Source organism: Mustela nigripes, chromosome 9 (genome assembly GCF_022355385.1).
Source record: "Mustela nigripes isolate SB6536 chromosome 9, MUSNIG.SB6536, whole genome shotgun sequence".
NCBI classification, from domain to species: domain Eukaryota; kingdom Metazoa; phylum Chordata; class Mammalia; order Carnivora; family Mustelidae; genus Mustela; species Mustela nigripes.
Window position 1 is genome coordinate 79,718,786 of NC_081565.1, and position 20,235 is coordinate 79,739,020.

General features: G+C 41.5%; 1 protein-coding gene across 11 annotated transcripts in view; it reads left to right on the forward strand.

The window, feature by feature from the left end:
• TRPM3 (transient receptor potential cation channel subfamily M member 3) overlaps positions 1 to 20,235 on the forward strand; it is a 487,173-nt gene that overhangs the window by 238,436 nt on the left and 228,502 nt on the right. For all 11 annotated transcript variants that reach the window (XM_059411872.1, XM_059411874.1, XM_059411873.1 and 8 more), the window contains exons 4-5: positions 11,397 to 11,610; positions 15,029 to 15,153. In XM_059411872.1, the coding sequence (XP_059267855.1) occupies positions 11,397 to 11,610; positions 15,029 to 15,153 (339 nt within the window). The remainder of the gene's footprint in view (positions 1 to 11,396; positions 11,611 to 15,028; positions 15,154 to 20,235) is intronic.

Below are 20,235 nucleotides of genomic sequence, written 5' to 3' on the forward strand. Positions count from 1 at the left end.
ACTTGAATCGGGCCTGCAAGCTTTGTGCCGCACGTCGCACAGCTGATACATGATATGTGTATATTATGACACTGGCAGAAGAAGAAAAACTTGAAGAGGCAACTCTTCCGCTCTGCTCTGGGAGTGTGAATATGTATGACATTGAACTCCCATAGCCCTCCCCAAGCCCCACATAGCTCTGTGACATGCAGAACTATCTGTCGGCCATCAGGTCAGGAAAGGTCAGCTACAGGATTGTAGATCCCCGTGTAAAATGAAAGTGTAGGCCCCCAGCTGGGGCAGGGAAAGCAATCTTCTTTTATTCCCATGGCTGACAACCCCAACTCACAGTAGACAGGCAGCGATCCAGGGAATGGCTGTCTCTGTCGTGGGACCTGCTCGGGATCTGGTGTGGGTGAGACTTTCCAGCAAGTCACCTAGGAAACACACCATGGCCTGGGCAGCCTAAAGTGGAGACAGCTACTTCCTTCTCTGTCTCTAAATGCTACAAGGAATACACCCAACCCCGCCCCTGTCCTCACCAGTGCTCAGGTCCCAGTCAGTGATGGGGCACAAACTCCTTTGCTGCCCTAGGTGACATTGAGATGGGGAGGCTGGACCAGCAGGGACACTGGAGGTGGGAGCTGGTGACTGAGATCCCCTGTCCCAGGGAGGCAGCAGGAGGGGGTGGGATGTGGGACCGTGGACCACGTGTGAGCTGAGGTCCCAAGCCCTCTGCACATGCTCTCCTGTCCCATCAGACTTCACGTACAAAACACAGATTCAAGGTTAAAACTGTTAAGGACCTCAGGATAGCAGGTGCAGAGCATTAGACTAAGCACTGCCTTTCTGAGCAGCGTGACCATGAAGCCGGCCCTCAGATTAGGTCTTGCGTGTCCTTGATGGTCTCCTAGCAGACTCCATGAGGAGAAGCCTTTCTTTCAGAGTCTTATCAGCCAAACGAGGACCAGTTTTCTTTCTTTCTTTTCTTCTACTTTTTTTTTTCTTCATACAACCAAATATTTAGCGAGTGAGAGTCCCTCCTATCCAGAGACAATGAACATTTTGTCCACTTTGAATACCCGGCCTTGAGTTATTCTGATTCTCCTGTCTAGACCAAGGGACGGGCTGACAGCAGGTCAGATGTCTGGCTTTATCAGGCAGGTTTTGTGCCAACGCGGGCCTCCCTTACTTCTTGCCCTCCCCAACGAACTGGCATGCAGTTTGGACAAAGGGAAAAATCAGCAACCACTGTCTGTTAAAGAATGTCAGTCGGTCTTCAGATGGGGAAGGCGTGGCTAAGTGTTCACCATGATTGAAGGGAAACAGGTCAGCTAACTTGGTGTCTTTGATCCGTGTTCCTGACAAGAATATTTGAAAGTTGAGATGATTTTTAGCAAGGTGGGCAAAAAACTTCTAGAGGGCAGATCAATTTTGACTTTTATTTTTTTTTTATTATATACATAACATTAATTTTTACCTTCAAGACAGCCCAATATGAGGCATTTGGGTCTTCAAAATGCCATTGTGGTCTGGACACATTATGAGGTAGAATCCACCGGAGTTTGGTAGAAGGTTCAGTTGGAGAAAAGAGAATCTTTATTAAAATATGGTGGGCCATAGGGAAACCATAATCTGCTCAGAGACATTATATCTGTGTGTCTTCCCCTAGGAAGTACAGCATGACATCACAGAGCTTCGGTCACCCAAAATGCTGGAAAGATTGATACGGTGGCTCTCTGCTTGGGGGATCACAATGACCTTGGGCTGCTACAGATGCCCGTGGCCAAGAATCACTCCCAGAGAGTCTCCCTCATTGGTCTGGATTGGAACCTGGGCATTTGAAGTATTTTTTTTAAATAGCCAGGTTATTCTATTCAGCCAGGCTCAAAAACTACTAAGTAATCTCACCCTACCTGTTTTATAGACGAGGCAACCAGAGCCCAGAGAAGTTAAATTCTTTTCCCAGAGTTACTCGGTTATTTAATGACATAGATAATTCTTGAACCAGGACCCCTCCAGACTTGCCGTCAGTTCTGTGTCTTCTCTGTCCTGTACTTGGTATCGACTATAGATGCTTTGAAGGGAAGCTAATTACTATTCTATTCTAGCTCTCTTGTAAGGGTTTTGAAAACTTTGCAGTAGAATTAGAAAATTACTGTTATTTGATGAGGTTAATTAAACTCAAAAGCTATGAGCAGGAGGAGGTCTTTGTAAAATTACATCCTAGGTTAATGGGACCATTTTCCGAGCTTTTCCCAGCACTTTGTGGTATCCTGTCCTCGATTCCCAGGCTTGACAAGCCTGGGAACGTGCAGTAGCCCTGGGTCCAGCATCCTGCTCACTTCACAAAGAAACCGGGACCCAGGCAGGAGACACTCCCACAGCTGACAGTGAGTGAGGGATCCTCATTCCCTTCTGGTCTCGGCACCGAGCCAAGGCCCTACCAAATTGCAGGCCCCTAATGCCATTCCTGGGCTACTGGGGGACCCGGCAGTTCATGCAGGTGCCTCCTAAATGTGAGAATATGAGGACCAAGGAAGAAGATAAGATACTAAAGCTCTGGGTTAGACATTGTCTTAGTAGAAGGCATTCTCGGTAACCTTTTAAAACTGACTTAGAGAGCAGTCACGAGATGCGGCCCCACAGCAGAGATCGGGCCTTCCCTCTCTCAAAGACTCTTCTTTATCTGGGGCTACGGCTATAGGTTCTTTAGAAAACGGGGCAGGGCGGGACTCGAGTGTACAGAATCTTCTTTGCTACTAATCACCATCTCTTCCAATTAATGCTGAGCTGACTTGTGGACCAGGTAAGTATAACCTAATTAAGGGCTTGTATTTAAACCTCTCCAGTCGTTCACATAATTATCTTCAGGCTTTCCCTTGCTATTCACTGTTTATTAGATCAGGTTGAGCCCGTGATTACCGTTTTTATATAATTTAGGTAATTGTTCCTCTGCTTCATTGTCACACTTAAAGCTCTAACTGTTGAGTCCGCTCGGGTGAAAGCCTCATTCTCTTGAGCATGGCCAGGGGGAGGATTGGGGTGGGAGGGTGCTTCCGGGGGTGCGGAGTCCGTTGGCAACACGTCCATCCATGATCGTATGCTCTTCAAACGTTTGGGGACGGAATTTGATTTTTTTTTAATTGTCTGTCTTTGAATTATGCAAATTTAATCTGGGACTCGTCACTGACTGACTCATACCAAATACGAAATTAAATGAAATCCATTTCACCAAACAAAACAACTAATCATCAGACGTTGGCTTACTAGGCAGCTTTCCATAAGCGTGGTAAGGTATTTGAGGGGTTTGGTAATTGTTCCATTGATTTCTACTTTCTACCTTTTAATCTTCAGGCCACTGAATTTGCAGTACTTTTGGGAGGGCTTTCTGAAACAGAGATTAAAACTAGAATATATCACTGAAACTTCTGGACCCGATCATAGACCTATAGAAAAGGAAGGAAAGAACCAACCCTCCTGCAGGAAACACATTTTGCTTTAGACGATTCCTATCTCGTTGCCTCTAGAAGATTTTATGCTAAATAATTCTGGCAGAAAATATAGAGAGTACCCCTACTCTGACCTATTTATATGCTCTGTGGAGTTTGATATTTCTAAACCTTTGGCTCTGACTTCTCAGCCAGCAGCTATCACCTGGACGTACCTGATATTTAACACTGAGGAATCACAAAAACAACATAGACTAAATTGCAATGGCATTTTTCACTTCCAAAGTTTTGTGGGTCAGCCACTAGGAATGCAATAACCAGTGACACCACACATTTGCTCTCCGAGTATTTTCCTTCTAGGGAGCTTTCACATATACGGAACCACCCTCAGTGTGAAATTCTTGCTGCAAAACTCATAGCTCCAGGGGCTTAGGAAACTGGTGTCAGCAAAATTATCTAGCAATCTGACCCAACATGTCATCCTTGGCCACAGCTTCAGTTAAAAGTACCCATTTAAAGATGTGGCTACAAAGAATTTAAAAAATGAAATGATGCTTATCACATTTCTCAACAGAAAGGAAAATGGGCCAAGTGTCCCCCTACAGCCTTGGAAGAAAAGCATTCAAAATAAGTGTTCAGATAGTTCACAGTGGTCTTACCACTCCTCCAAGCAAGCACTACTGACCAACCCCAGTGGATAATTTCCCAGAATTAAAGATGGTGTTACAAGACCAGGAAGAGGATTTACTGTTTCCAGGAGCGTGGCCAGATTTATCATTCTGCAGTTCTTTTACATTTTCATTTAAAAAGGCGTGCAAGGTGACCGGGGTCAAAATTTAGGCCTACAAGGGTGACTCATTCGTCATCACAGCCAAATTATGCCTCCAACTCTCCAGTTCAGAATTCCAATCCAGTCCAGAATTTTAAATTATATTTTAATTAAACAGCCCCAGCCTGTCCTAAGTTGTAATGGCGATCCCTCACACACATACACGTGCGGGTGCACACACAGACACACACACACACACACACACACACCACCAGCCTTTGCCCACCCTGGGTGTTACAAAGGCAGAACCATATTGTCTGGTCTCTGACGCCCCTGTGACCTCCAAGTTTAGTTCAGAGTGAGGCCATGGGTGAAGTCAAGTCCTGTTTTGATGAGTGAATAGTAACATTTCTACGGACTTGGCAGGAAGAGTAGCTTTAGAAAAAACTTCAGTGAAGTCACTTGCTACCCAGAAAGACCTTTAGCATCATCAGGCAGAATAAAAACTCGGGCTTCAGCTACCAAAGCCCTGTGCCCCTGGAGCAAAAGAAATCCGTAGTTTTCTCTCAGCGTCTCACAAAATTTAATTCATAAGCTTGTGGTTCAGAACTCAAAATGTGTGTTCTTTGTGAAAATCACACTATATGCCCCCAAAGCACCTAAGAACAGATCCAATAGGACAATTTCAACCAGAGCAAACTCCTATTTTTAAAAAATATTTTATTTATTTATTTGACAGACAGAGGTCACAAGCAGGCAGAGAGGCAGGCAGAGAGAGAGAGGAGGAAGCAGGCTCCCTGCTGAGCAGAGAGCCCGATGCGGGGCTCGAACCCAGGACCCTGAGATCATGACCTGAGCTGAAGGCAGAGGCTTTAACCCACTGAGCCACCCAGGCGCCCCAAACTCCTATTTTATATAGAAATTTCCCGAAGTGCTGTCTGGGTGTCATTAGCTCATCACACAGGCTTCTGCTACAGGCGAGGTGCTAAAGATAGAAAAGAAAAGGAGCTTATTCTAGGCCTGGGCAACTTAGAAATTATACAGTGAGTGACTAAGGGCATGTGGGCGAAGGATGGTTTAGGCAGCCCAGGGCAAAAGGAGCATTTTTGCTCTTGACAGGTACTTTCATGTAGATAAACACCTGCACCAGTCACGCCCCCAGATAACTCAGAACTGAGAAACAAACTGCTCCTTTAGCCCATCTGCTGAAGAGTTAAAGGCAAGTTATTTGTTGTAGGCAGAAGCCATTTATAAGGTGAGTGTTTGGAACCTTCATTCAGTTTTCATGTATTGGTTTTTCTGTCATACCAGGTGATTTTCCACAATTTAGTCCTCACGGTGTCCTGTGAGGTGGTTGGGATCACCCCCGTATCATAAGCGAAGGTGTGCAAATTGGCCAAAGGACTTACAGTGCCCATACCTGATGATAGAGTGTGATACTGCTCATGGTTAGAAAATCCATAAATGGAAGCACGCCTCACCGTGTCAGAGTACTGCCCAGGTGACAGGATAGAGTATCTGCATCAGGAGGGCTTCTTGTTACTTGCAAGGTGATCCCTTAGCAGTCAGTGAGCTCACAGGTAGACAGTCAAAACTGCTTATCTTGACAACCAAAACAGCTCCTAATTTCCAGTCACATTGACTACTTATTAATTGCTCTGGAGACAACCGTTTATGACCTTGAAGCTGCTGATTTGGCACATGAGTTAGCTGTGTTACATTATAAGCTCCTGGAGAGTTCCCGACTAACCTGCTTTTTATGGGTGTAAATTCATAATTTTAAAAGTTGACATCTTCGGGTCATCATTAAGTGTCATTTTATCCCTTTGTTTTAATTAGCCTCTTAACCCCCAAATCATTGGAGTTACTAAACCATGACAATAACAAAAACAATTAATGGATTCCTTTAAATTCTTCCTTTAAAAAGAAATCTTGCCTCTTATTCTCCAGGGGATTAGGTCATTGGTGATCATTTGGGTCACTGAAAATAGCTGTGTTTTCTTCTTTATGGTCGCCTGAGTAATTCCTCCGGTATCTCTCCTGTTCGTGCTGTTCCTGTGAGTTTCATATAAAATATTGAGTGATCTTTCTATCTTTTGGCACGATGAGAAACACAAGACACCGCTTAGAATCTTTGGTCTGTGGAAGAGTTGTGATCCTTGCTTCTCATGTGGTCCCTGGGAAGCTAGTCAGAGATGCAAAACCACAGGCCCCACCCCAGCCCTACAGGACCAGAAGCTCTATTTTTGACAAGTTCCCTGGGAGAGTTGTGCACACTAAATTCTGAGAGGCACAGGTCCACCGAGAGTTTCTGCAGCAGCATTGGTTTTAATCATGAACTAGATGAGTGGTTGATGATTAGACGGCTAGCTCGGAGGTCCCAGTCACTCACTTTCTCTGGCTCTCACTGTCCTTCCCTGTAAAGCAGAAGAATTGAACCCAATGATTTCTAGTTCCCATGATTGCTAAGATACTTCCAAGTTCCCTTCCATTTCTAAGATCGACTACTTCATAGCCAATATGAAAGTTCTATCAAAAATCATGGTCAGGTCAAACATGGTCCCTGCCCTCAAATATCTTGCAAGCTGGGCAGATAAAACGGACAAGTGCAAGAAACAACCGGCAAAAAAAATCCAGTTGGGTTAGGTGGAGAGCTATGCTGCATCGATACGAGCTTGCATTCTCAAGGGAAGTCGCGTAAAGCCTTTGGTAGAGGAGGAGGATTTCTGTAGACAAGACAGGGGTGAATTGGGTATTCTAGGACTTAGGGAACAGCATTAGCCAAATGCAGAGAGAAGTGGGGAAACACCTCTAGGTGGGGGCAGGCCAAAGTGGGGAGGGCCAGGACAGGCAGCGTGAGGGTTTACATAGAATGTTGCACTTTGAACGGAGAACTAGTGGGATCAAAAAGGAGCTGGATAAAGAACTCTGTTGATGTCTTGGCCAGGGCATGGGGTGGAGAAGCCTGTTGGAGGCTGCTGCATCATTAGAACTTCGAGACTACTTCTAGGCGAAAGAAAAGGAGAAGGGAGGGGCATTTTTAGTTTGAAGTCCAGAGCGAGGACTCTAGAGTCAGCAAACCTGGGCTATGGACCCTGTCATTACCACTAACTGTCAGTTGAACTTGAGAACCTGAAGGATCGTTTCTGCTCCCCAGCAGTGAAATGTGGCTGATACCAACCTCCTCATTACTGAGAGGAATCATGATAATACATGTGCTGGGGCACAGTAAATACAAAAAGGTCTTGGTTTGGGGTTCGGGAGGGGTGGTTTTTAATAGAATTAAGAAATTGAGAGCAGAAAAAAATATATGAAGAGGTTCTACCGTCAGTGTGACCTTGCACAGACTGGACAGCAAGTGCCTCTGTTTCCCCATCTGTAAGACAGAGCTGGAGACAAGGTGACCCAAGGTCATTCATTCCCTAGTAGAGCACTCAGAGTAACAAGACTTCTGTGATCACAAGCAAGCTTCTCTTAACTAGGAAAAAGATTAGGCTGCTTCAAAAGGAATTTTAACAAATTCAGTAGGGCTGTGTGTGTGGGGGGGGGAGGGGTTTGTCACTTTCCTGGGCTTCTTTTTTTATTTTTTGAAGGCAGAAGAGGGTAAAGAAGAGAACAGTAACTTAGGAAGCATTTTTTTTTTTTTAACCATCTCCTACACTAAGCATTTTGGGTTTGTATGGTTTGGAAGCCTTGGGAGTCCCAGCCCTAATTTATTTCACTAAATACCCCTTTTCAGAATTAGTCAACATGACAGAAATTCAATTCAACAGGGCCGCCGAACTTTAACTACTCAAATGGCATAGATGCGGTATACAGGCAAAGAAAACATTTTATTCTTTCATCTTATAGCATCTATTATCCAAGGTTTTCCTTAGGGTCACTCAGTGAGTTCATAAATATAATAATAGAGATCATAGCATAGCCTTTATTGAAGAAACACTGTACTTGCTTCTACGGTGGCTGTGCCCACTCTTTAACCCCAAGGCTCTTTGCGTGGCACGAAAACACACATCGTTATTGAAAATCTCTGTGGTTGTGTATCAGAAAGGTCTTGCCCTCTGCAGGAAAGTTTGTGTGCAAAATATGCCACTTCTCGTATTATTCTGCTGGTATAATGTACTTAGCTAAAATTGCCGACCCTTACCCTTTCCATTCTGGAATTGATTGTTGCTGTGTAGATTAATTTAATAGAGAATTAGCTTATTAGATTCCAACACCTCTTTAGATTTCTGGTCTATGTGTGTAGGAAACGTTAGCTCTTTGGTATTTCTTGATGATGCAGTTTATGTTGTCAGGCTGCATTCATTTTTTCTGCTACTTGGCTTCACATTCCAGCTAAATATATTTAAAATGCATTTTAACAAAAAAATTGACATAATTTCTGAGGTTTTTGCAACCATGGGGTCTCCTAGGTCCAAAAATATTGCAATAAATTGTCACCTCCTGCATAACCTCATTTGTGTGTACATCCAAAAGTGTATGTTTGCACGATTACACATCGTTCTGTTCTTTCTGTGGTTGTGCTACTTCAACATTAATACTTAACAAATTCCAAAGTTAATCAGTACCCTTCTCTCCTCTCCCACACAGCATAGAGACTTTAGAATGCTTTCATGCTGGTAACTTCCACAATTAAATGTGGTATTGTCTGGTGCTGTAGTTCTAGCCCTTCTCACAGTAAATTAGACCATATCATCATTTTATATTCTATACCCAGTGCTTTTTTTTTTTTAGATTTGCTGCGTATTTGCTAATTTCTTCATTAATGATTCTTCCTTGTATCCCAAATCATCCATTCGGGATTGTGCAATTTCTCCCTGCTGTATATATTTTAAAATTTCCTTCAGGGAAGTCTGCTAGAGATAAATTCTGTTTGGGTAGTCTGAAAATATCTATAATTTGCTCTCATCTTTGGAAGATATTTCCGCTGAATGTAGAATTTTACACTGACGGATAATTCCTCTCGGCGCATGGAAGACAATGGTTTGTGGCATCCATTTTTGCTGTTGAGGAATAGACCTTCTCTCTTACAGCAGGTTTCTTTGTAGGTGATTTGTCTTCTTTTCTAGCAGATTTTGAAGGTTTTTAAAATTTCCCTCCCTTTGGTGTTCTCTATGAGGTGTCTCTGAGTGGTGTTTTTTTGTTTTTGTTTTTGTTTTTATCCTGCTTGGGATTCATGAACGTTCCTGGATTTGAGAATCTGTATCGTTCAACATTTCTAAGAAATTGCCAGCCAGCGTCTTTTTGAGTATTGCTTCTTGCCCATTATTTCTTTTAGTTCCATCTAGAATGCAGATCATCTCCTCCAAGGTTTTCAATTTTGCTTCTGTTTTTAATTCCTTTGTCTCTATAGGCTGCCTCTGGTCAATTTCTCTGGATCTATCATTAGTGTGTCTAATCTGTAGCTTAATTTTTCTATCATATTTTTCTTTAAATTATTACTTTTTTATTTCTCAGCATTGCTTTTCATTCTTTTTCAAAAGGATTGGTCATTCCCTATAGTCTGTTTTTCCTTACTGATGCATTCAATAATCTCATGTGTGTTTTTAACAGATTAAATATAGCTATTTTATAATCTCTGAATATTTCAATATCTTTGAGGGTCTTATTCTGCTACCTGTTATTTCTTTCGGTCTTTCCAGCATATTGCTGGATGTCCTTATGCGAGACGTGAATTTATTTATTTTTTTTACTATGAAATGTTTATTTTCCTGCAGATACTCTGCAAGCTCTGGATTGAGGACTCATTCCTCTACAGGGGACTCTGCCTGCCTCTCTGCCTACTTGTGATCTCTCTCTGTCAAATAAATAAATAAAATCAAATACTCTAGTATTTTTCAAACCACACTTATAGTGTGAATGTGGATCAAAGCCTTCATGAGGGCCCCCTGGTTTATAAATAATCAGAGGGGAATTTTTTTCCCCATCCACTCAGAACCAAGGTAGAAGCAGGCAGGTTTCCTTGCTCTCTTTGTACCTCAGACTTCTGCTCACTTGTTTCTTCCTTACACTTGAGAATGAGCCCGTTGAAGTACCCCAGCTTACATGGGGTTTCCCTGTTAAACTTGTCCATACTGTGCAAAGCCGGTAAAGTAGGTTCCCGCATCTGCCAGGGTTTAGGAGAAACTCTCAGGCCCAAAGCCTGCTTTGGTCCTTCCTTGTTTCCTGAGGTTCCAGCTTCTGCTTTGTTTGGGAATCTGAATATTGGCTCTTTTCATGCCCGCTCAGCAATGCATTTCAGAAGGCTTTCAGATATATTTGCCCAATATTTCAGTTGTTTCCACCTAAAGGTGAAAGTTTTTATATAATTAAAATGAGACCTAAATGAGTATGTATGTGCTTATATACGTGCTTATCTTTGTATGTATTTATAGCATTTCATTTACATATACTTAGTATACTTATTTCTAGATGCATCTGCTAATACCTTGAAATCTGAGAAATGCTTTAATTTTTTGTATTATTCTATAAAAATGATTGGCATGCCTTTTGTCACTTGTCTTCTTTAAGAAATATTTAGTGTGCAGGGGCGCCTAGGTGGCTCCATGTGTTAAGCCTCTGCTTTCGGCTCAGGTCATAATCCCAGGGTCCTGGGATCGAGCCCTGCATCGGGCTCTTTGCTCAGCAGAGAGCGTGCTTCCCCCCTCTCTCTGCCTGCTTCTCTGCTTACTTGTGATATCTCTCTCAAATAAATAAAATCCTTAAAAAATATTTAGTGTGTAGTATTATAGATTAAATAAATGTAATCAGCTGTTACCATGTTTTAAAATTCTCCTTAGGTAGAACTGCAGAACTTTTCCAAACTGCTCAGACTATCAGGGTCACAGAAACCAGTGATGTCTAGGCCCAGTCGGTGTAACGGGGGAAAGTTACGTTTTAGAAATGTAACTTTTAGAAAATCGAACCATTTTAAAGTTCGTAACAAATCACAATTTCAAGAAAACCTTTAAAAGCGATGAATCCCTTCATCAAACAAAGACTCTCTTGGTGACGAAAATGATTTGCCTTTTTTCAAAAGTTAGATTTCATATGAGAGGTTTTCTTCAAGTACTGGACACGTTGTTGCAATCAGTAAAGCTAAGCAGCAACACACACACACACACACACACACACCTGCAGCCCCCCTCCCCCCACCCCCGCCAACCCAGGCAGCCCTGCCCTGTCTCCCTAACTGGTGGCCCTTCTTCTTCCAGTATGTGCGAGTGTCCTTCGACACAAAACCTGATCTCCTTCTGCACCTGATGACCAAGGAATGGCAGCTGGAGCTTCCCAAGCTTCTCATCTCCGTGCACGGGGGCCTGCAGAACTTCGAACTGCAGCCAAAACTCAAGCAAGTCTTCGGGAAGGGGCTCATCAAAGCGGCCATGACCACCGGAGCGTGGATCTTCACGGGAGGGGTTAACACAGGTAACTGGAAGCGGGACAGGGAAGGGCAAGCTGAGGCCACGGGGGTGCTGTCACTAAGGCCATTTTCTCCTAAGGCTCAGTATATGTGTGTCCCCCTATCTCATCTCCCATCCTGTGTGTCCTCACGGGCCGGTCGCTCATCCTCTGATTCTGCTTCTGCCCTCCGCGACCAGCCTGATAACCATACAGGCAGTTCTCAACCGTGAGGAATCACTTACACTTGGGAAACGGGTTGGGATATTTAATACTCGACTCTACAGAATTTGTAAACCTGACTAATGGAATTTCGCAGGATCCTTTCAATACCTCAGGTTGCCAGATAAGTATCCAGTAATTTTTTTAAAGAATTACCTTTGCTCTAAATTGGAAGCTCGCATCTGATCTTGAAGGGATTTTCAGCTAGGTGCAAATAGCTTTCGTTGTTATAAAATGCCCGTTACATCTGGGACATAAATTGTGACAGCAAAGTCTGGAGTACTATTTGTTTATTATTTAAAATAGCTTATTAAATCAGCTCTAAAGCAATAGAAGACACTCTGATTTCCCAATAATTTTTTTTTCTCCTGCCAGGTTAGTTTCTCTACATTGTGACGCAGGTAGGCTGTCAAATCAATTCTCACAAGCCCACTACAGTTAAGTGCTGACTTGTCGCACGTTATTAACGTGCAGTAGATAATAGAATGGATGCCTGTAAATTGCTTTGCTGTATTTCCCCCGGCCTGAGTCAGAAGGAGAAGGGCCGATCGGAAATGCACAAGGAAGACCGAAGCAAGTTCATTTAAACTTGGTTCAAGGCTCTAAGTCTGGGCAATCCCACCCGCATTTGGAATTGGGGAAGATTCAGCATTACCCTGGGCTAACTCATTTTAAATAAGAGGTTATCTCAGTACTGTTTATTCTCATTTGTGTGCAATTTGGGAAATAGTGCTGCAAGACCCGCACTCAGAATTCTCCCCGATACCTAGAGTTTGTGAACAGCCTGTGACTCCACAGGCACATTTCAGCGGGCAACGCCGCTCATGGCCCTCGCTCATCATTGTTCTGTGCGATCCTGACTCTGTCTGACCTGATCTGACCGTGGCCTGCCCAGTCAGCCCTTTACTGTTTACTTGGTAGTCATCAAATACCCACAGAGCAATCATCTCTCAGTGGCTGTTCAGCCTTTAGGCGCCAGCTTTCATTCCGTGTCGCGGCCTCATTCACGCGTGATCATTCGACCTTTTGCCCTCCTGGCGTCCCCGCCCCTCACTGCAGACCTACTGCCAGGTTTCTGAAGGTTCAAAAGACTCTCTTAACAATCTTCTGTTCCTGGGAATGCGGAATGTCCTTTATTACTTTTTTCTTTTATGAAATGCACCCAGTATCAAAAGAAGAAGTTATAGCGTGAATACCGTAAACCAAATAGTTCATCTCGGCCTCACCCCAGGCTAGCGCTCAGTCCAGCACCCAAAGTCGGGGTCTAATGGTGGCATCTCAGGTTAGGTAAGAGGCAGTGGTAGGACTGTGGCTGATGGAGGGCAGGCCATGAGGATAAACTTGTCCTTGATAGACCCTGAAAGTTTTGCATATAAATAGCGGGGAAATGAACACTGATATTCCCAGCTTAATTCTTGCATTTGCTTTTCCTTTGCTTTTTTTTTTTTCCCCCACCATTACTCTGTCTTAGAAGATCCCTAGATAAGCTCCCAAGTGAAATTGATAATCTTATTTATCAACACTGCAAGCATGGCTCAATGTGGATCAATGCTATTTACACTCTTTTATTTGATTTTTTTTTTTTTTAAGTAGGGTCTTGGGGCACCTGGGTGGCTCAGTGGGTTGAGCCTCTGCCTTTGGCTCAGGTCATGATCTCAGGGTCCTGGGATCGAGCCCTGCATCAGGTTGTCCACTCAGCAGGGAGCCTGCTTCCTCCTCTCTCTCTGCCTGCCTCTCTGCCTTCTTGTGATCTCTCTATGTCAAATATATAAATAAAATCTTTAAAAAAAAAAAAAGGAGGGTCTTTCTGTTTTCTCTTATGACTATTTCAGAATGGCGTGATTCATATGTGTCTCCTCTCTGGTTATGAAGTTGCCTGGGGCGTTCTGTATGCTCTGTCCGTTCCCTGCAGTGCTGGAGCCCTTACTTGGTTCTAGCACCTGAGACACGTGAAGGTGAAGTAAGATGCTGACCCGCCCCGGCCTGCCCCACGGGGAGTTTTACCCTCATGTGTAATAGCGACTCTCAGAAGAATATGTTACATAACATACCCAGCGATTCAAGATACGCCAACTGCAGTCCTACTCAAAGGGAGGGGAAAATCAAATCCAACTCAGCTTTCGTGTAGGAGATGGCACTACATGTGAAGTTTTCCTTGAGGAATGGGTAGAATTGAGATAAGTGAACACAACTTTCCTTAGAGAATATAGTTTGCATCTTCTATAAAAATGGTTTGAGAAGGAGGTTAATAGATTAGAAATTGCGTCTTCTTTCAGTGCAGCTTATCTTTATTAAAATACAAGAGATAGGTTCCCTGCCATCTTGTAAACTGAATTTTTTCACTTTTAACTGTGGTGAGGAAGGCCGCGGTGATGGAGAAGGCTATTATGAGAGAAAAGGAAAACAGTTCAAATGATGAAACTAAAAAACTATATTTTCAACTTAAATTTTCCAGAGAATATGCCAAGGTTTTCTTTCAAAGTAGGGTCTCCACATGATGTGTCAATAAATAGGAAGATGAAATCAAGGTTAACAAAATATGATCGAAGTAACTACTCTATTTGAATGACTCTAACTTAGACACAAACTGTGGCATAGATTTCATGTAATATTCTGTATTGTGCTTTTTTTTTAAAGATTTTATTTATTTATTTGACAGACAGAGATCACAAGTAGGCAGAGAGGCAGGCAGAGAGAGAGAGAGAGCAGGAAGCAGGCTCCCCGCTGAGCAGAGAGCACGATGTGGGGCTCGATCCCAGGACCCTGAGATCATGACCTGAACCGAAGACAGAGGCTTAACCCACTGAGCCACCCAGGTGCCCCTGTATGGTGCTTTTTATAGGATATACTCATGGTATCAGTTCTCAGCCATGCTAATACCTTTATACTTAGAGTACAAGAAAAAGATTCCCTAAGTTTAAAGAATTGTATTTGTTTTGTTTTTTAAGACATTGGATGTTTTTAAATTGTTTTTTCCTTGGACAAAAAAAGAACTTAAAGTCGAATGAGAAACCCATTGCTAGAGTTCATATAAAAGTCCCACAAATATATCTGACATTAGAGCCACAAATTTATGTTCTGTTCTGAACATTTCTATAGAAACGTGTTAAAAATTTATAGTCAATGCGTTTAGCCTTGCAAGACACATTTATCACAATTTCCTTTAGAACAAGAGAAAGTCATTGCTTTAAAAGAAAGAATAATTACTTCCTTTTCCTCTCAGGTGTTATTCGCCATGTTGGAGACGCCTTAAAGGACCATGCATCCAAGTCTCGAGGGAAGATATGTACCATAGGCATCGCCCCCTGGGGAATTGTGGAAAACCAGGAGGACCTGATTGGAAGAGATGTAAGTCCTAGAAACTGCCCCGGCCTGTGACTTCTCCTAGAGTGCCTATCGAAAGAGTAAGATAAAATTAGAACTCAGAATACACATTTTAGAATACTCTTTTGGTCCCCACCTCCCAAAAAGAAATTCACGTGAGGAATAATTTATTGGAAGACCATGTATTTTCCAGAATCTACCTATATAAACTCCAGCCTCAGTTCTTATGATCAGAAAGATCCTAAGTAAGACTTACGCACTACCTGCTTGGTTTGAATCAAGTAGTGTCTTTCCTCACCCATCAAATCTTCTGAGTGCTGTTGGCCTGGTTCAGTTGAGATTAACTAACACCAGGTCACATCAAGCAACATGAGCTCATCGACTGCCACATGACATGGGGACCTTCACACCCAAGTCTCCAGCTTCCTTATTATTCGAGTGCCCTTCAGCTAGCTCAGGAAAGCTACAGGGGAAGATTCTTTCCGAATCTGATTCTTGCTGAATGCTTGGGTAAGGAGTAGGCACAATTGGATTCTTGATTTCCCACTCAGAAACTCCTCAGAAACTTTTGACCAAACTCAGCAAGTTGCTGAACTCTGTTTCCTTCTCACAGGTCCAGAGCCACACACGGCCCGATCAGTCAGTTTTTGCCAGAGAGAACTTATATTTTTTCTGATTCGTCATTTTTCTTCTGTTTCTTCTAAGTCCTACTTTTGTTTTGCTTTGTTTTGTTTTGTCTACCACCAACTGGTTATCCCCAACCTCCTTTGGAGGGTTTTCTCTCCTATAATCCACCAGACTTCTTCCCCTATATATAACCTATCAATTCCAACTGATAGGAATTGTAGTTAAACTATATGTAATGGCCATACTTTTATTCACTGCTTTTTTCCCCTGATAATTTTCATAATTAATTATTGGTCATTGCACCTCTACATAAGGTCGATACACTCTTCCCTTCCTGATCAAGACACCGTAGGGTGTAACAAATATGCTCCGTGGTTTTTCCAAGTTCCATGAGGTCTGTTTGAACCAAAAACTGAGAGCTTGAGAATTAACTGGTCTTAAATTGCTCCTTCTGTTGCATAGCAATACAGTGAAACCATCTTATTTTAATACAGCACAGCCTCTGCAGTTTTTAATACAAGGCAAAATTCTTTGAGTAAAAAGAGAAATCAAACATCATGAAATGCAGTAAAACACTCTTTAAATCCTTCAGGACCTTTAAGTGGATATGAAGCATCCTTATCAATGCTACACCTGTAGAAACACTAATTTATCTAGAAAACATGGGGTAAGAAATGAGATATTAATTTTATCAGTGTAATAGTCTCTTGACTAGAATTTTCTGGCTGTTTTATATCACACACAGCTTGATTATCTCAAGCAGCAATTTCCAAAGTGATATGTAGGCTGAACTGACTGGAAAAACAAACATGGCTGATTTTTTTTTTTTTTTTTTAAGAGTATGTGGAATTAGTCTTTGATGAAATATACTTGGGTTAATGCTTCCCTCAGATTCTGAGCTGGCTTTGAAGTTGATGGTGAACTAGAATAAGTGCATTTTATTAGCAAATGACTTTATTATTTAAAAATGTTGTGATGATTCAGAGGTCGTTTTTAAATGTCCATGGCTTCAGGATCTCTATTGTAAACCTGAGTTACTATAATGTAGGGTGTTTTTTTTTTTGGTGGGGGAGGGGAACCACTTTGGAACTTTCTTATTCAGATGAACTATGAATAAATGGAAGCTGATGATTTCATTATTCAAATAGAGTAATCAAATAATGACCTCAGTTGCCTAAACATTTGCAGACAATGCTGACCTACTGCCTTTCTGTGTCATTTTTGTGTGTCTTAGAAATTCTGTGTGAGTGCAGACAGACAGAGCTTCCGCTACATTCACTTGCCTTGCTGAGTTGAAAGAATGACCCCTGATTCCTCTTCCTCCAGTTTGAGCTCCTTTCCTCTGATTTCACCTCCTCTCACACTCCTCCTTTTTATTCTTAATTTCTTTCTACCCATATTTCTTCCCAGTTTTATGCCAATAGGAACTTCCATAGGCCTATGCCAGTGGGTCTTAGTGGCATTGCCTGACTTCCCAATGAAAAAATTTAGTCCTGATCCCACTCGCAGGGGCTAATAGAGGCAAACCGTGGTTCACGAAGGGCCAGGTGAACCTGCAGAGACCATTGAAGAAAGGATTGACATTGATAGATTGTAAAAAGCACGGGAAAAACAGTTGCATTTTACTTTCTCGATAAATCTTTGACCGAGAGCTATTGAATTTCAACCCCTCTGGTTCAAGGTCCCGTCCCCAACCAAACTCAGGAGTCGGAATGTGCATAGGGTTTCCAGGCTCCCATAGAGCAATGGAATTTGTTCTTCACATTCTAAATTACTTGGACCAAAAGTGCTGTTTTTTGGTGTAAAGGATTTAGGGCATAGTTTGAGGGAAATTTTTATATGTGTTCAACTATTCTAATATTATAATTAAAAAGGAATGTGGTGCTACTTTGTCACAAAAAGAAATATTTGAATACAATATTAGTGGTCACTCTTGAGAGTCCACCTAAAAATCATGGAAGTGGAAGTGTTATCTGGTAAACTTCTTAAGTAGTTACACAAATTTTCACAGCCGGCCTAATTTAGTGCCATCTGTTCTTTTCTGTCCGTTTTGTATAATCAAACTTACAGTAATAAGCATCAAGAAAATAAACCTGAGAGCATCAGACATGAGGTAGCAGAGGAAAAAAAACTAACGTATTATTAAAGACCTTCAGCATTTCAGAATTCTATCGGAATTCATTTATTTAGAAATAAGTAATTGTATTTTTGATCTGGTCTATGGCTGTATTCCAGAATAAGGTTGAAGCAGCACAAAATAAATGTCAAGGGAAATCGAAGAAACTTACATGAAATAAAAATATGAGGGTAAAAGAAAGGCTCCATTTCTTATGCCTAATATTTTATTACAGTAGATTTATTTCCAGGCTGATAGAATATAAAGATCCTTTTATTTCTGTGGGGATGACTCTCCAAAGGGCAGTTTCAGAAGCTGAACAATCAATCAAGTAGTTCTATAGTTATTTTATCAGTAAAAGTGGTAGACACAGCAGTTACTATCCTTCCTAGCATGGATTGTCCCTTTGGAATGGCACTATAAAGGCAAAGACTAGTCCTACACATAAAAAAAGAAGAGTTAACTTTCCCTTGGGTCTGCTTCCAGATATTCTGAATCACCTACCTCCTTTCCAGTCTTATCTCTTAGCCAGACTTGAGCTGAGACTTTAAAAATATTGGGCATGTATCTTTGGCTTCTCAGAGTTCAACTTAGAACCGTATGTGTAGCAGGTGCTCAGGAAATACCGATGAAGACAGACTGGGCATGATGAAATTCAGACTACAAGGAAAATTAATGCTATAGAAAAAAATGAAATGATACCTCTTAACTAGTTCACAACTTTACCACAATTTTATCTCCATGTACATTCCCAAGCTTGATCCTACTTTAGCAACTATAATGAAAGCATTTTTTAATCAAGCATCAAAATACAAAACTGCTTTCTTATGTAGCAACTCAAGGTGGGAGGTGGGTGTTGAAGCTTCATGTTGGATATGGGCACAAAGAAGAACGGAATGAGAACAGGCTTTTCTGTAACCCCTTTGAGAGATGCATGATCCACCCAAATGAGTAATGAACTAGCCGTGGTTCTTTAAATTTAAATCTCTTCTACTCTGTTTAATCAGACCTTCAATTACTAGATCAAAACAATAGAATTTGATGAGAAATAATGTTATGATTACTGAGATGGTAATAACTTTTGCTCTGCCATGAAACGTGAAAATAAATACTGTTCAGCTGTCTAGTTTTTCTACTCCTCTGTGATTTCTCCATATGATTCCTACTGCCCCATTCTGTTATTACAACCCGTGATCTACTCTTCAGTCAAACTGATCTCAGGGCTTGGTTCCACCAAGATGTCTTCCATGACTAACTTCACCCATAATGTCATATCCCTGATTATAATTCTTCTAACAATGATCCTCTCTGCCCATTTAGGTAAAAGTTCCTCAAAAGTAGAGATGAAATTGTCTTTGTTTATTGCCAACCACTAATACACTACTTTGCACGAACGGGAGGTACTGACATGTGACTTAAAACTCTGTAAGAGTAGATTCCTTCGTTTCTAATTGAACTATAAAAATCCTTGCTCTATCTTTATAACTTGTATGAGCATAATCATAATAGTAGTAATTACAATTTATTGAGCTCCTAGTCGAGGAAGCTCCCTGTGATTGCATGTATTAGCATTATGAGGTATGTATTATTATGTAAGGAAACTAAATAAGGGCTAGAACTAAGGTGCACTATCTCCAAAGCTCATACACTTATCTAGTAGCATGTCAAGTAATACAGAAGAAAATATTTAAGGGTGTTTTTATTGTTAGTTGAGATACTGGCAAATACCTAGTGCCTATAAATAGAACTAAGAAAATAAGACTATGAGAATGACCAGTACCCTTTTCTTTGTACCTAAGGATTCTTTTTTTTTTTTTTTTTTTCCCTAAAGGTCATTTTATTGTAAAACCATAAATACAACACTGACATGAAATCATTTAAGTAACTGATCTTCTCTAACCATTTAAAGGATGTCTTTTTGCCTTGGCATCAACCAACTGGGAAATAATGTTGCAAGAATTTGGGGTATGGGGAGTGAATTCTGGACTAGGGCTTTTGGTGATTTAAGGAACCAAGTGGAGCCTTCCTCTTCCTGGAATGTCCCACTTTCAGATAAGAACAGACAGGTAAAAACAGCAACATTTAAACAGCTCAGTTTTAAATTTTATTACTCTGTAAAAATCTTTTTTTTTCCTTTTTTTTTTTTTTTTTTCCTTCTTTTCCTTTCCTCCATTTGACATCAGATTCTTGATCTGGATGGATGATGAAAGTATCCCCATTGTAAAGTCAGGAAAGAACTTCCATTGAATTACAATTTTTACAGACTCATTGTAGCTTTATATTTCCCTACTTTGGAAAACAGTTTGACCAGAATTATTTCAGGTAATTGAGCAGTTCCTGAAACCTTTATAATTTGTCTTTTC